We start from the raw sequence: 15,204 nt of genomic DNA, 5'->3' as shown, positions 1-15,204 counted from the left end.
GGAACCTGACCCTATATATATATATATATATATATATAAATATATAAATATAGCGATCTCGTGCAAATGTCTACTCAGGTGCGAAACAGGGCTTGATTTTAAGTTGTGCAAACTGGGCTACCGCACAGGGCCCCAAATTTTATAGGTCTAATATTTAATTTTTACCTAGCTAGTTTAGAAATAAAAATTAAAAACTTTCAATTAAACTTAAAAGGTTCTATGAAGAGATGGTAAGAATGTGTATTTGTTGTATTTTAACTTGGAGGTCAAAGGTTCGAAACTTGCATGTATTGATTTTAAAAATTGTGATTTTGGTAAGACCACATTTATTTACCAGAACAAGGCCACCAAAACTTAAAATACGGCCCTGGTGCGAAATATAAACTAATTAGCGCGTGTCGTGTCAGCATTTATTGATCGGATGAATTTACTTTTACCTACAAGTGCACCTACTTTCGCCTGCAAGTGTATGCAGTTTTTGCCTCTACTTTCACTTTCAGGTGCAACTACTTTCACCTACAAGTGCATATAATTTTGTCTTGTTATCATTCATTGATCAGGTGCACCTATTTTTGCCTCCAAGTGCACCTACTTTCACCAATAGATGCACTTACTTTCATTTAGGTGGAAAGAGGATCCTTCTAAGATCACCAAGGGACAGGTCAAGAGCAAAACGAGATTAAAGTTAGAATTAGAGTGCCTAGCAAGCCAATCCACTGCTTAGTTCTGTTCTTTAAAAACATGACAGCATTTAGCGATCCAATCTTTTCCACATTGCTATCTTTACACGATCCTATCTACATCATGAGATATGATTAAGTTTAATTTTTATTAGAAAAGTAAGATTAATTCCCATTATTAAAATGTATTATATATTATTGGTTGACTTTGAATCTTTTGCTAATCAAATTCGATTGTTATTCTCACCAAAAAAAAAAAAAAATTCGATTGTTATTGCCTACATGTAACTTATACGAATTAATTAGTTCATTCAAAATATATAAGCTATATTACATATGTATATGTGATATTCATATACATACTCCATATGTTATATTAATGCAAGAGCAATATGAGTTTCCCTTAAGTTTAATGCATACCGGATGAAACCTGCCTTATATATGACTATTAGACCTATAGACAACTCTTATGAGAAGTCAAATTTGAAATTTTGTAGTTACTAATTAAACTCACTCTCTGACTAGCTTGACTGGAGTTGACCCTATCATATTATAATTCCGATTCTTATAAAAATCACTACATAATTATATGCGTTATTTAAGCGTTAATGTGAGGTATGCATATAGAAAATTATATAATTAATTGTAATTGAAGTTGTTAATTACTTGTAAGATAATTATTCACATAAATAAATAGATAGTCGTGTTCAAACTTCTATATGTGATATATGTATTTTAATAATCATGAATTAAAGGAGGAAGAAATGTATTAAAATAACTATCACTTGGGTATTTTTGTTGTATATCTATCTTTATCACAAAGGTTTTGATAGTACTAATTCCCCCCGGTATACGGGTGTATGTACTAGAAGATGTTTATGTGTATATATTAAAAGTAGAAGCTAAGCAAGATGAACAAGGAAGAGAAAGATATATGAAAAAGGTTTCTTTTATTCCCTCTTGTGTTTCTGTGTTTTCCTCTAAGAAAGAAGAGCATAACTTGAAAATGAGAGAGGATAGAGAGAGGGCCGAGAGAGCCCAAAATGGAGAGAACCCCTTTACTTTGTGGGCTAAAAGGCCCTTTTATACGCCCGGTGGCAGGTTTGACCTGTCACTTTTGACTTTGACTCGTAGGCCAAGACCCGAACCACGAGATCCTGACTTAACTGTAAACGATGGCACGGACTCGGGGTATATAACTTATCAGGTTTAAAAAGTAAATGACATTTGACAGGAAAAAAAAAGTCTCATATTTCTTTTTTGACAAAGAGACATTGAAGTCTTTAAGAGTTAATACCATTTGAGATTTTCCTAGTATAGTAGTTTTGTCATGTTTAGTCTTAAATTTTTAAATTGACAATCTGTGGTCCTTTGACTTTCAAATTTAACCATTCGTGGTCCAAGTTAACCACACATTGTCCTTCAACTATTAAATTTTAACCAACCATAGTCCTTTCAAGAGGACCATGACTGATTAAATTTCAAAACTTGAAAGACGGGCTATGCCTACTGTCTTCTCTTATAGGTCGCACCGACCTGGTCCCGACCAAATTCTCCATTTAGCTCAACGGGCTCAAAGGACGTACAAATCTTAATGCTTATTAGAATGTTGTATAAAAATATTTTTTAAAAAAATAAAATTATGCTTTCTCTAATTATAATTTTTTATTTAATGATAAGCAAAATAATAATACTAATAATTTGTAACGATGTTACTTCTCATATAGATGGATGAGACACTTGCATTTAAGTTGTACACGCACAAGATAAAGGTATATGTACAACTATTCAAGTTGACCTTAAAAAACATTTTAAAATCATAAAACGTGTAAATAATGTGTTACCAAAAAAAAAAAAAAAACGTGTAAATAATGTTGTCAAATGTCAATTAATTTTAGGGATATGGTTTTAGACATGTATGTCAACCAATCAAACATGGAGGAGTTACCCTGTCTCCCTCAGTGTACCATATGTATTGAGGGTCTTTATTATTTCCTCCTTGATTAACCTTTTTGATAGCCACTTCTGTTTTTGCGATAAACGATGCCACACCAGCATCGACTATCTAAACCTTCTAAATTTAGTTTCTCCCACATCAGTCTGGAGAATATCGCTTATCCCTTCATGTGTGTCTTCCAAGATTTCTAAAATCTTTACGAGACCATTTCATTGTCACTCTCCAACAAACTCCACATTTCTAAAACCTTTACGAGACCAATTCATTAAAAAACGAATGGTTTTAGAAATATTTTTTTTTTATAATTTTCTTGAAGATATATAAAAATTAATTTTTAAATAACATAATATAATGACTATCATATCATATATACCGAGTAACTTAGGATAATATTTTAATGAAAATTATTGTGTATACCAGAAGAAGGAGAAAATAACTCACAAAAATCTCAACGAATATATAGCATTATGCATAATAACAAATTAAATTCATATCTAAATGTTGGTGTTTGGACATTTAGGAAGGTAACATGATTCATCAAGAATCATTTGTAAGCAATATAATGAAAATAAAATAAATTAAACAAGATTTTATGTGGAAATTCAATTTGAGAAAATCAAGAATCATTTAGGGTCCGTTTGGAAACTCAAAAAATGACTTTCGAAAGTCATTTTCTGAATTTTCTAGTGTTTGGCTACTCAAGAAAAATTAAATTAAAATAAAATATTCATTCTGGTCAACGAAAAAAAAAAAAAACTCAATTTTGTGAAAAATGTCTTCCTAATTTTTAAGTCTGGAAGACACTTTCCGAATTCTTTATAATAAATAATATATTCATTTTCAAAAAAAAAAAATGAACCAAAATGAAAAAATGCAATTTTTAACTTTCAACCAAACAGAAAAAGATAATTTTCTAACATTCAACCAAACACCACAAAATTAAAATACTTTTTAAATAATGAGTCATTTTCTAGATTTTCACATTATCATTGACGTTGCAATTTTCGTCCCTTTAACTAATAAAACATTATAAACGGAATTTGCAATTTTAGTATAAGTACAAAAAGTGAGTACGAATGAACAAAAAGTGCAAGTCAATGATAATTTAGGGATGAAAAATGTTAGCACAACCAACACTCAAATGACAAATTCTACAATTACCCTATAATTTAGGGACAAAAAGTACAATTTTTCTTAAATTTTTTAATAGAATTCTATTATATGAATTATCAAATTAAATCATAATCTCCTAATTTTACTCTCTGATGTGAGAAACTCATATAATTCAAAAAAGAGAAAAGAATGAGTGGTGGATGGAGGACAACCTTATTTGGCTGTTAGATTTTTGTGTACTTCTTTTTAATAATGATGCTTGTCGAGTTATTTTCAACTTTTCATGCATGAAATGACAGATAATTCAAAAGAAGAGCCAAAAAATGAGTGGTGGAGGAAAACCTTGAGTGTTAGAGCATCCACAATAATTGATCTCCCTCTATTGTTTTTTTTTTTTTTAGTACTTACAATAGTTTACTATCTGGAGAATTTTTTTTTTTAATTTTTAGAAAATTGGAAATTTTGAAAATAAAAAATAAAAAATAAAAAATATTTATTAACACAATTTTTCATTTTTAAAAACTGTTTTCTAAATGGATAATAGAATCTCTATAATTTTTTGGCTCTATTACATTACGAACCAATAACACCCTCCACTGAGGCTTGAACTCATAATCTTCCAAATGAAAGTTCAACTCGGGTACCATTAGACCACATAGTCCTACTAGAATCTCTATAATTTATTTGGCTATATATTACTACAACTACATTCTCACCATTATATACTTACATATTTATTCACTACTATAATTACATTCATTATCATATTCTTTTTTTTTTTTTTAAATTCATGAGTCTTGAATGCAAGAAATACCTATTTGGTTCATAGTCGAACAATTTTAATTAAATTAATTATTTGTGTAACTCTGTAGAAATGCAAGAAAGATAAACGAATTTAATTATCTGAGTAACTCTGTAGAAACGCAAAAAAGATAAAACGAAAATAAATTCAGAAAATCCAGAAACACAGATACCAGATATGTTTACGCAGTTTGGAGAAAACATCTCCAACATTCGTGAGGCCACTCAAAAGTAAAACTCAACTCCATTAGATGATCACAGACAACTAGATAAATTGATTCTACATACACCTATGACCTAATCAATCTCTTCAACTCAATTCTCATCATCTTCTTGAGTTGTTAGTAGGTCTTCCCTTTTCACGGTAACCTTCACTTCTTCTAAAAGACAATCTTATATTAAATATGCAGACCATTTTTACACCCTTTTCCAAATCTTTATTAGTCATGAATTCGAATGTGATTAAACAATTATATATACTATAATATCTCGATCTCGTCAAAATGTAGTTGATTCTTATTGCTTAGAGACATTGTATTTTGTTTCTTATGATTTGTTATACAAAGTTTACACGTTCATATTTGGTAGGAATAAGGTTCAAATTGGCCACTGAACGTAACCTGAAAATGCAATTAGGCCACTGAACGAAAAAAAAAAGTGCAATTAGGCCATTGAACACTCAAAAATGTGCAATTAGGTCACTAGACTCTCCAAACGTATGCAATTTTACCGGATAGCAGGTTACCATCAATTTTAGCAGGTTAGCTGCTTACGTGGCAGCTAAGTTGGCATTTTTAATAATTTTTAAATAATTTTTAATAATTAATTTTAATAATAAATTTTATAAAAAATTGAAAAAAATTAAATAAAAAATAAAATAAAGTCGTTTTTATTTTTTAAAAATTTTTTTAAATAAAAATTTATTATTAAAATGTATTAAAAATTAATTAAAATTTATTTAAAATGCCAACTCAGCTGCCACGTAAGCAGATAACCTGCTAAAATTGAGGGTAACCTGCTATCAGGTGAAATTGCACATTTTTGGAGTGTTCAGTGGCCTAATTGCACTTTTTTTCGTTCAGTGGCCTAATTGCATTTTTAGGTTACGTTCAGTGGTCAATTTGAACCTTATTCCTATTTGGTAATATAGTGATCGACATTCATCATTTGTTTGCTTAAGTAATAAAATATATTGTATGTATATTGTTGGGCATTTGCTTGAAGTGTAATGTCAAGTATTCTAACATTGAAATGTGACAATTATTACGCACTACTGCTAAAGGGTAAAAAAGAAAAAAGACATTTCTAACATGCATGATGTTAATGCTTTATTTTTGTGAGGATAATGCAAGTAGGGTAGTTATAGTACATACATTAATTGATTGATCCCAACATGTATCATTAAAACTTTTATTTTTATTTTTCATTTTAAAGTAGTTTCTATCCCCCCGCCCCCATCCCAAACCTACCCCCAACCCAACAAATTACACCAAATAAGCAAAACAAGCAAAGGGAAAGTACTATACGTGGCTTTAGAGAGCAGAATTAAGAAATGGTTTTAATGGCTCAAAAAATTCACCACTCTCCATAGCTGTCAACTTCTTCAACTCCACTTCAAACCTCTCCATCGCCGCCGCCGGCAGAAAAACCGGCACCAACACGCCGGCTTCTCCGTCGCTATTCCGGTAAGGAGCATAAATGCTATTATTCCCCGATCCTCCCTCCATGGTGCCGCCGTACACCGGCTTCCCCCACCCAAAATCCACTTTATCAAACCCCAACTTAGACGAATCCGAAACAACATAGTTTCTCTCCGACCTTAAAATCGGCGGCCGCCCCTTTAAATCCATGTAATTAACCACCGACTTAACATAATCCTCGTTCACTCTCTCCTTAGCTCTCTCCACTAACTCCACGGCATACTTCAACGGATTATCGCATAACCTTCCGGCTTCCGTCGCCGCCGCCGGCGTCACGGCTCCGTTGCCGTAATATCCGTTCTCCAGCGGGACTGGACTTTTGTTGCGTATATTAACCATGCATGCAATGCTTACTTTCTCATCACGTTTCAACTTCAAGGCTCGGGTTCGGGATCGCCATATGCAGGCGGTGATCACGTCGAAGTTTGACCTCCGGTGAGCCTGCGGCGGGAGTTTCCGGCGGATGGCTCTTATCTCTTTGGGACCAAAAAAGAAGGACCGGGACACCATGTTGTGGTGGTCCATTGTTGGGTCGTCTTCGTGGCTGACAACGCCGTATTCTGGGTGGTCATATGTGGTTTTGAATGGAAGATGTTTTGCAGTCAAAAGTTCTCTTTGCCAGACAGGTTTAGTTGAAGGTGAAGATGCACCTTGAGCTAACTCTCCCACAGCTTTCACAAATTGTGCTAAACCTAATCCATCAGTTAGAACATGGTTTACACGTATAGCCACCACAAATCCTCCACAAATCAACCTCGTAACCTGTAATTTTATAACGATCAGCTATGAACAATCCAGATTGATTTGTGGTTCTTTGCTAATTAGAATCACAATTAAGCCGGATTGGGATTTACTTATTAGTGTACAAATTAGGGTATTGAATGCAAGTTTCTCCAATAGATCGGACCGAGATCAGTTATGAACAACCTAGGCTGATTTGTGGTTCTTTGCTGATTAGAATCACAATTAAGCCAAATTGGGATTTACTTATTAGTGTACAAATTAAGGTATTGAATGCAGGTTTCTCTAACAGATCGGACCCGAGATCACTTATGAACAACCTAGGCTGATTTGTGGTTCTTTGCTGATTAGAACCACAATTAAGCCGAATTGGGATTTACTTAGTGTACAAATTATGGTATTGAATGCGGGTTTCTCTAATCACTAGAAAAACATAAGCAAATATACCTGAACTATCATCAATGGGCAACCAAGAATCTGATGAGAGCCAGGAACTTCATACAAGAACTCTTTGGAATACAAACATGGCGGTTTAACAGCATCACCCAGATCTTCCAAGCTTAAACTGGAATCTGCTTCGACGAACCAAATCCCTTGAGCACTGCAATCCACCATGAACTTATCCTCAGGGCCTTGAATGAGGCGACCTGCAAGAGGATAGTACCATACAAGGGCTTTAGCTACTGCATCTCTAATGGCTTCCACAGGGTCCTTTGCTTTCATCAGGGGATTTGCTCTATAGAACATGATCATGCAGAAATGGAACCTCAGACCTTTTTGGTCATCTATGTCTGATAATTCCTTTGTTTCTTGGGGAGTAGGCTTGGCTGGTCCCAGGAGCTCTGCTTCCTTATGCCAAACAACAAAAGCTTTTTCTACTGCCATTATATTTTTCTTCTTCTAGCTTAGTATCAAACTTGATGCTTGCATGTAATATATATAGCTTCAGTTTCTAGTGTGTGTGTATATATAGGCAAGTATATGGCTCTCTTCTTAGAAACTGCACTTTAGGAGCCAGGATAAAGTTTAACTTTCCTTGAAATAAATGTGAGTAATTAAATTATTTGTTGGTGAAGTCTTGAGTGTACTTCTGAAAGTTTGGATGAACTAGAAATCAAATTTTTAGAATATAGTCAAGGAAAATTAATTTGGCCTGCCCGGCCTATTGGACAAGGAAAGTTCAATTTTTACTAAAAATTTAAAACGTGAGTAAATTATTTTTACTTTTATTGAATTCTTGACTTGTGAAAGTTCGGATCAACTAAAAATTAAATTTGTTAAATTAAAGAAAATAAATCTGGACATATTGGGGTATGTTTTTTTTTTTTTTTAAGCGAAAGTATAAAACATATCAATTACATATTTATCTTTTTTGGATACATATTCTATTGTCGAGCGTATTCTACTACAGAAGTGCGCAAGCTAGCAAGATGCTAGATACAATTTTTCAAGTCGGTGTTCAACAATCCCCTTCTAACATTGTCATCAACTTCAAGTGTGTGCAAGAACTTGAAGTCGTGACCTACTCTAATACCAATCGTCTTGATTAAACGCTTACCATACATTACGCCACAAACTATATTTCATATTTGTGTAGCAACTAATGTCACATTTCGTTGTTATAATGTTCGACTCAACTCTACAAACCACCGTTGAATATGTATTAATGGTGTGAGTTAGTATTTCATGTTTATATGTAGAAAGGTATATTGGAGATTTTAAAAAAAATTCAAAAAAAGTTTAAACAATCGAGTAAAACGTTAGAAATAACTTTGATGTTAATTTAATTGTTAGGTTTTCAAGGTAACACTAAATAAATAAAATGTCATCGCCCTCTTAATTAAATAAATAAATATCCTTAAATTAGTTATTTCTAGCAGGCAAATGGTAGTTGGATTCATCATATTGAGAGTAAAACTCTTAGCACATTTCTTGATTTTATTTTTAATGGATCAAAATGTGTTATGTTAGTAGAGAATAAAACTGAAGTAGAACGTAAAAATGCGTTCTACTTCAGTTTTATTCTTTACTAACATAACATAACACATTTTGAAAGTGTGAAACATGTGTATGTAATATAACTATTAAGAGGTGTTTGGTTCAATAAATATTTTTAAATAATATAATATTTACGAGAATCTCAAATAACAAGTGTAAACAAATATAATTTTCATAAAAATTATTAAAAATAAATTAAAATAAAATTTAAAAATCTCACATTCTCTTACATTAAATAATGAGTCTAGTATTAACATATTCATAATCCTAAGATTCAGTAAAATAACATGATAAGGACCAGAGTCCCAGACATACATATTTGGACAGATGTACTATTATTCACCACATACATGCTTGGACAGACGTATAGTACTACTTTTTTTTTTGGGTGGGGGGAGGGGTCGTGGTCGGGGGAGGGACAGGCGTAGTACTTATTCACCATATATATTTACATTCTTTACATGTTTTTATTTTTATGATGGACTAATTTGATAAGTCTACGGTTCACAAAAAGTTGTGTGCGTTGTTCATGACTTACTCATGGCTTAATATTACCTAGGAAAATATTACATGTAATTTTATTTTGAAAAAATTACACTTCTAATCTTGTGACTATTATAATCTTGTTAATTTGAGTACTTGATTTTAAAAACTATCAATTTGATCCCATAACTATACAATTTTTAATACATTAGTCTTCCCAGCCAAATCGCCGACCAAATGTTGCCGGAAAAACTTAAATTTTTTTATTCTTAGGGACAAAACGGTCATTTTAAGTCATTTCTTCTTCTTTTTCCTTTCTTCATTTTCGTTTGTTTAATCCACTGACAATCAATCGGCTCTACACTCAACTTTTGCTCTCACATACAAAATTTTGATGTAGGGAGTAAGATTTGGGAGTTCATGTAATAGAACTATATTCACGGAGTGGTTAAGACCTTTTAAATAGTATGTGGCCTCAATTGCTTGGCCTCCACTATTTAAACAGAGCTTTGTCTGTTTCTTTCTTGTGTCTCATTATTCATTACTCCAAGTATGGTGTGTAAATTTCAATCCCGATTTCGAGTGTACCGTGCACGGAGATGGAGATTGCTGCGTTAACTTTCAGGGGTGACGCCATTGTTATGAGCCTACATCGATAACGGCAAATTTCTTTCTATAGTAGTGGTTATACCACGGCACAACAGTTATTTATTTTCACTTTATCAGCCTACTTTTTTAACAAATAGAAATGAATTACATGTTTATAAAGAGTGAAATAATGTATCTATCGCAATTTACCGCCGTAGCGACACGAGTACCACGTAAGTAGTAGCGCCGTCATACTTGCAAGTGCTGCAGTACTTGGGGTGAGGGTCGAAGTCAAAGGAATCATAGCAGGCTTGTACGAACTCGTCGTACCGGATGATTTACCGGCAGAGATGAGAGTTCCTGGGGTCCAGTAGCCCTTCCAATCGTAGGATCCATGAATTTCTGGCTATATTTTACACAGATTTCTTCCATCTTCTACATATGTTTCTTCATCTTCTTCAAGGTTCAATACAGAGTGGATTGTTGAACGTGCATTAAATGTGTGCAAACGCAATTTAATGCGCGTTCGCACACACTTCATCTAATCAATATTAGATGGATGCACATGTGTTCTCACGTTCTCACCTAAGCACATATTCTCATATATATATATGTATATATATATATATATATATATATATATATATATATATATATATATATATATATATATATATATATATATATAAATGAAGCTAGTAAATAAATTTAGTCTAACCGCCAAATTTTATTCCGGACAGCTCTAATTTATAGAGAGGATTTAAGAAGTGATTTGGGTGGTATCTCTATAACTTCACTAGGCTCAAGAGCTATGAACTTGTTCATCTCCTCTTCAAACCTCTTCATGGCCGCCGCCGGCAAGAAAACCGGCACAAGCACGCCGTCCTGACCGTCGCTATTCCGGTAGCGAGCATGAGTAATAGCGGTGGCTGATCCTCCTCCATCCATGGTCCCTCCATAAACTGGTTTCCCCCATCCAAAATCCATTTCATCAAACCCTATTCTCGACAAATCAGTAACAATTATACTGCTACGTGACCTCAACAATGGCGGCCTTCCTTTTGAATCCAAAAACTTAACCTCCGATCTAACGTAATCTTCACACACTCTACTCTTCGCTTTCTCTATCAACTTCACGACATACTCCAACGGGCTATCACATGATAATAATCTCCCAGCCTTTGCCACCGCCGCCGGAAACACCACCGCGTTGCCGTAGTATCCGCCGCCGCGCAGCTCTGGTGGACCTTTGTCACGTACGTTAATCGCGCATATGACGGCGACGGTCTCGTCGCCGTCGAACTCTAAGGCCCGTGTTCGACATATCCATATGCAAGCCGTAATCATGTCGAAGTTTGAGGCTGGTTGAGTCTGCGGCGGCGGTGGGAGTTTTTGGCGCATGGCTTTCATCTCTTTGGGGCCGAAAAAGAAAGAACGGCTAACCAGGTTGTCGGGATCTATTGTTGAGTTGTGGGTGACAATACCATATTCTGTGTGGTCGTAGGTTGTTTGGAGTGGAAGATGTTTTGCAGTCAATAATTCTCTTCTCCAGACAGGTTTGGTTGAAGGTGAAGATGCACCTTGCGCTAATTCTCCGACAGCCTTCACAAATTGTGCTAAACCTAATCCATCAGCAAGAACATGGTTTACATGTATAGCCACCACGAATCCTCCACAAATCAACCTCGTAACCTGTAATTTTATAACATATATATAAATTTCTAAAGAAGAATAGAAGATAAATCAGTCTAGATTGCGTGCCCAATCAATCAATCATACATTGTTTTTAAAAAGTTGAATCCCCCAGAGGATGTAAATCATGGTAATTCAGCTGAACACATAGGCTAGCAAGACCTTTGCTTACTGCGCACAAGGAGCCCTCACTTTGAGAGGTTGCTCTCAAAGCTGGTGAGACTTGACCCCGCTTCACCCTTGTGACCAACTGAGCTGGCCATACGGGCATCAATCACACATTATAATATGGATCATGGTTCACCTTACAGAATGAATTATTGACATAATGTTCATTTTTTAAAGGTTCATTTTTTGTGTACTAAAGTTTTATTTTTGAGTATACTACTAAAAAAATGAACATTCAATACACTAAAAATGAACTTTTATTTGCCACCTACATTGCAATCTAAATCATGATCCATAATATTATTTGCCAAAGGAATAAGATTCAAATTGACCACTGGACGTAACCTAAAAATGCAATTAGGTCACTGAACGAAAAAATAGCAATTAGACCACTGAACACTCCAAATATATGCAATTTCACTGGATAGTAGGTTACCTGCTTACGTGACAGCTGAGTTTGGCATTTTTAATAATTTTTAAATAATTATTATGCGGCCACCCTGTCGATTTTTTTCTTCAATTTTTTGTTAAAATTTATTATTAACATTTATTAAAAATTATTTAAAATGCTAACTCAACGTAAGCAGATAACCTGTTAAAATTGATGGTAACCTGTTATCCGGTGAAATTGCATACATTTGGAGTGTTCAATGGCCTAATTGCACATTTTTGAAGTGCTCAGTGGTTTAATTGTACTTTTTTTTTCATTCAGTGGCCTAATTGCATTTTCAGGTTACCTTTAGTCAATTTGAACCTTATTCCTTTGCCAAATTGTGCATACCTTACAACCTCCAAAAAAAAAAAAAAAAAAAAAAAAAAAAAAAAAAAAAAAATCTTCCAATCTTCCAATACAAATGGATCGAGTTAATACCCAAAATCGTCCTCGACTATAGTGGTTTTTCTCAATTTCGTCCTAAACGACTTTGATGACCTAATATCGTCCCTGACTTTTGTGTTTCGCTCAATTTAGTCCCAGACTTTTGTGTTTTTGCTCAATTTAGTCCTTCATTTGTTATTTTGTCCATTTGGTGTTAAATAAATAGACAATTCAGTAATTTTAATATTGGCATCTCTTTACTCATAGACATGTGAACTGCGAAATCTTTTTTTTTTTTACGAATTACTCCCAGAATTACTCCTAAAACTGCGAATATAAAATTTGATTTGCACGTCCGGGAGTAATTCTGGGTGTAATTCGTACAAGAAAGAGGAATTTCGCACTTCATAAGTTGAAAGTAAAGAGAGATCAATATTGACATACTGAATTGTCCCTTTATTTAACACCAATTTGACGGAATAACAAATGGAGGACTAAATTGAGCGAAACACAAAAGTCTGGGACGATATTAGGTCACCAAAGTCGTTTAGGACGAAATTGAGAAAAACCACTATAGTCGAGGACGATTTTGGGTATTAACTCCAAATGGATCAAATTTGGAATCTTGTGATTATTAAGTCAACAGGCCGCTCAAGCATGAGTAAATTAAAAGTACCTGAACTGCCATCAATGGGCAACCAAGAATCTCATAAGAGCCAGGCACTTCATACAAGAACTCATTGGAGTACAAACATGGTGGTTTAACGGCATCACCCAGATCATCCATGCTGAAACTGCAATCTGCTTCGATGAACCAAATCCCTTGAGCACAGCAATCCACCATCAACTTATCCTTAGGGCCATGAATGAGCCGACCTGCAAGAGGGTAGTACCATACCAGAGCTTCAGCTAATGCATCTCTAATGGCTTCCACAGGCTCCTTTGCTTTCATCAGGGGATTTGCCCTATAGAACATGATCACGCAGAAATGGAACCTCAGACCTTTCTGGTCATCAATGTCTGATAATTCCTTTATTTCTTGGGGAGTAGGCTTGGCTGGTCCCAGGAGCTCTGGTTCCTTATGCCAAACAACAAAAGATTTTTTAGCTGCCATTTTAATTATTTTCTTCTTGATTTCAAACTTATTAGCTTGAAGTTTCTGGTGTGGGTGTATAGTATATATAGAGCCAATGATATATATGACACTTTCTTTTTTTTATGTTATTAAACATTAGGATAAAGATAAGCTAATTGACATATTCAATATAATGGACGGAATAATTATCCACTGTATAATTTCAACCTATTCAATTATTAAATTGTTTAAAATTTTCTGAATTAAACCCTTTTTAGAGAAACCAAGACTATGTGGTCTAATGGTACTGAATTGGAAGGTTGTGAGTTCAAGCCTTAGTGGATGCGTTTTTGGTTTTTTATGTTTTAGTAGGTTAATAACGTATATGAACAGATATTATATTGTAATAGAGCCAGTAGCATTCAAAAACTCTTTTAGAGATCAAAATGGTAATTTTCACATTTTAAAAATGTTATTAATTTGGTCTTTGAAAGGATTTAATTAACAAAATTTTAAACAATTTGAGGATCAAATGGTTGAAATTGAAAACAAGGAACTACATTAACAATTGGGAAATAATTATGGGACGAAAATGTTGATTTTTTCTAAAAAAACAAAAACAAAAACATTTCAAAAATTTTAAACGTGTGCGCCTAGGAAAAGACATGGTTAACGTACTAGGTAACGTGGTATGCTTGTTTTGCATATAGCAAAAGACTTTAATGGTCTTCTGTTCCCTGTCATGATATTGATCTGTTGAGAAATATTTGTTTTGTTACAATTAACTATTAGTTGCAAGCTAATAATATTTAAAACGTTTTTAACGATATAATAACAATAATAATAATTTATATAATAATTATATTTAATAAAAAATATGTTTGTAATAAAAGATCTTATTTTCTCATTATTTTCATCTAATAATTAAATTATCAAAATGTCACTACTTTTTTCTCTTATCGCTTCAAATTAGTTATATTTTTTTCTAAATGGACGATTAAGATTAGGTCTTAATTTTTCTTAAAAACATATTCTCATTTGACTATGCCGTGTATGTATAGAACTTGTTTTTAGTTTCAATTCATTGCTGTCCAAGGAAGTATCAGTGACACATACATATATATTGTATGTATGTATTCTATCTGAAAAATATATTCTAAATTGTTTGATTGTTTTTAATTAGTACTATCCCGTAATTTACATACAATTGTACAAAAAATATGGAGATGATAGCAAGGGGGCAGGGTCACACTATTATGGCCCACGCATGCATTATTTCCTAGAAATTATTGTCCGGCCGACATTCCAAAAGCGTTGCAATCGTTATATCGTGCACCAAAACGTATAATGCATTGTGCACCCTGTTTAAAACGACGTCATTTTTTACTGTT

The 15,204-nt window shown here is 33.7% G+C and overlaps 2 protein-coding genes across 2 annotated transcripts; both read right to left on the bottom strand.

The window, feature by feature from the left end:
• Positions 1-5,973: 5,973 nt before the first annotated feature.
• On the bottom strand, positions 5,974-7,925 carry LOC109152665 (methanol O-anthraniloyltransferase-like). Its single transcript, XM_019300313.1, has 2 exons — positions 7,440-7,925; positions 5,974-7,013 (listed from the first exon to the last, which is right to left on the bottom strand). The coding sequence occupies exons 1-2, from the start codon at positions 7,875-7,877 to the stop codon at positions 6,084-6,086; spliced, it is 1,368 nt and encodes a 455-aa protein (XP_019155858.1). The 5' UTR covers positions 7,878-7,925; the 3' UTR covers positions 5,974-6,083.
• A 2,830-nt stretch (positions 7,926-10,755) lies between these two features.
• LOC109152664 (methanol O-anthraniloyltransferase-like) lies at positions 10,756-13,865 on the bottom strand. Its single transcript, XM_019300312.1, has 2 exons — positions 13,415-13,865; positions 10,756-11,753 (listed from the first exon to the last, which is right to left on the bottom strand). Exons 1-2 carry the CDS (start codon positions 13,850-13,852, stop codon positions 10,809-10,811), a joined length of 1,383 nt encoding a protein of 460 aa, XP_019155857.1. The 5' UTR covers positions 13,853-13,865; the 3' UTR covers positions 10,756-10,808.
• Between the last annotated feature and the right edge of the window lie 1,339 nt (positions 13,866-15,204).

This window comes from Ipomoea nil, unplaced genomic scaffold (assembly GCF_001879475.1).
Source record: "Ipomoea nil cultivar Tokyo-kokei standard unplaced genomic scaffold, Asagao_1.1 scaffold2480, whole genome shotgun sequence".
Lineage (NCBI taxonomy): Eukaryota > Viridiplantae > Streptophyta > Magnoliopsida > Solanales > Convolvulaceae > Ipomoea > Ipomoea nil.
Note: the sequence above shows the minus strand (reverse complement) of the source record. Positions and strands in the feature narration are given on the sequence as shown.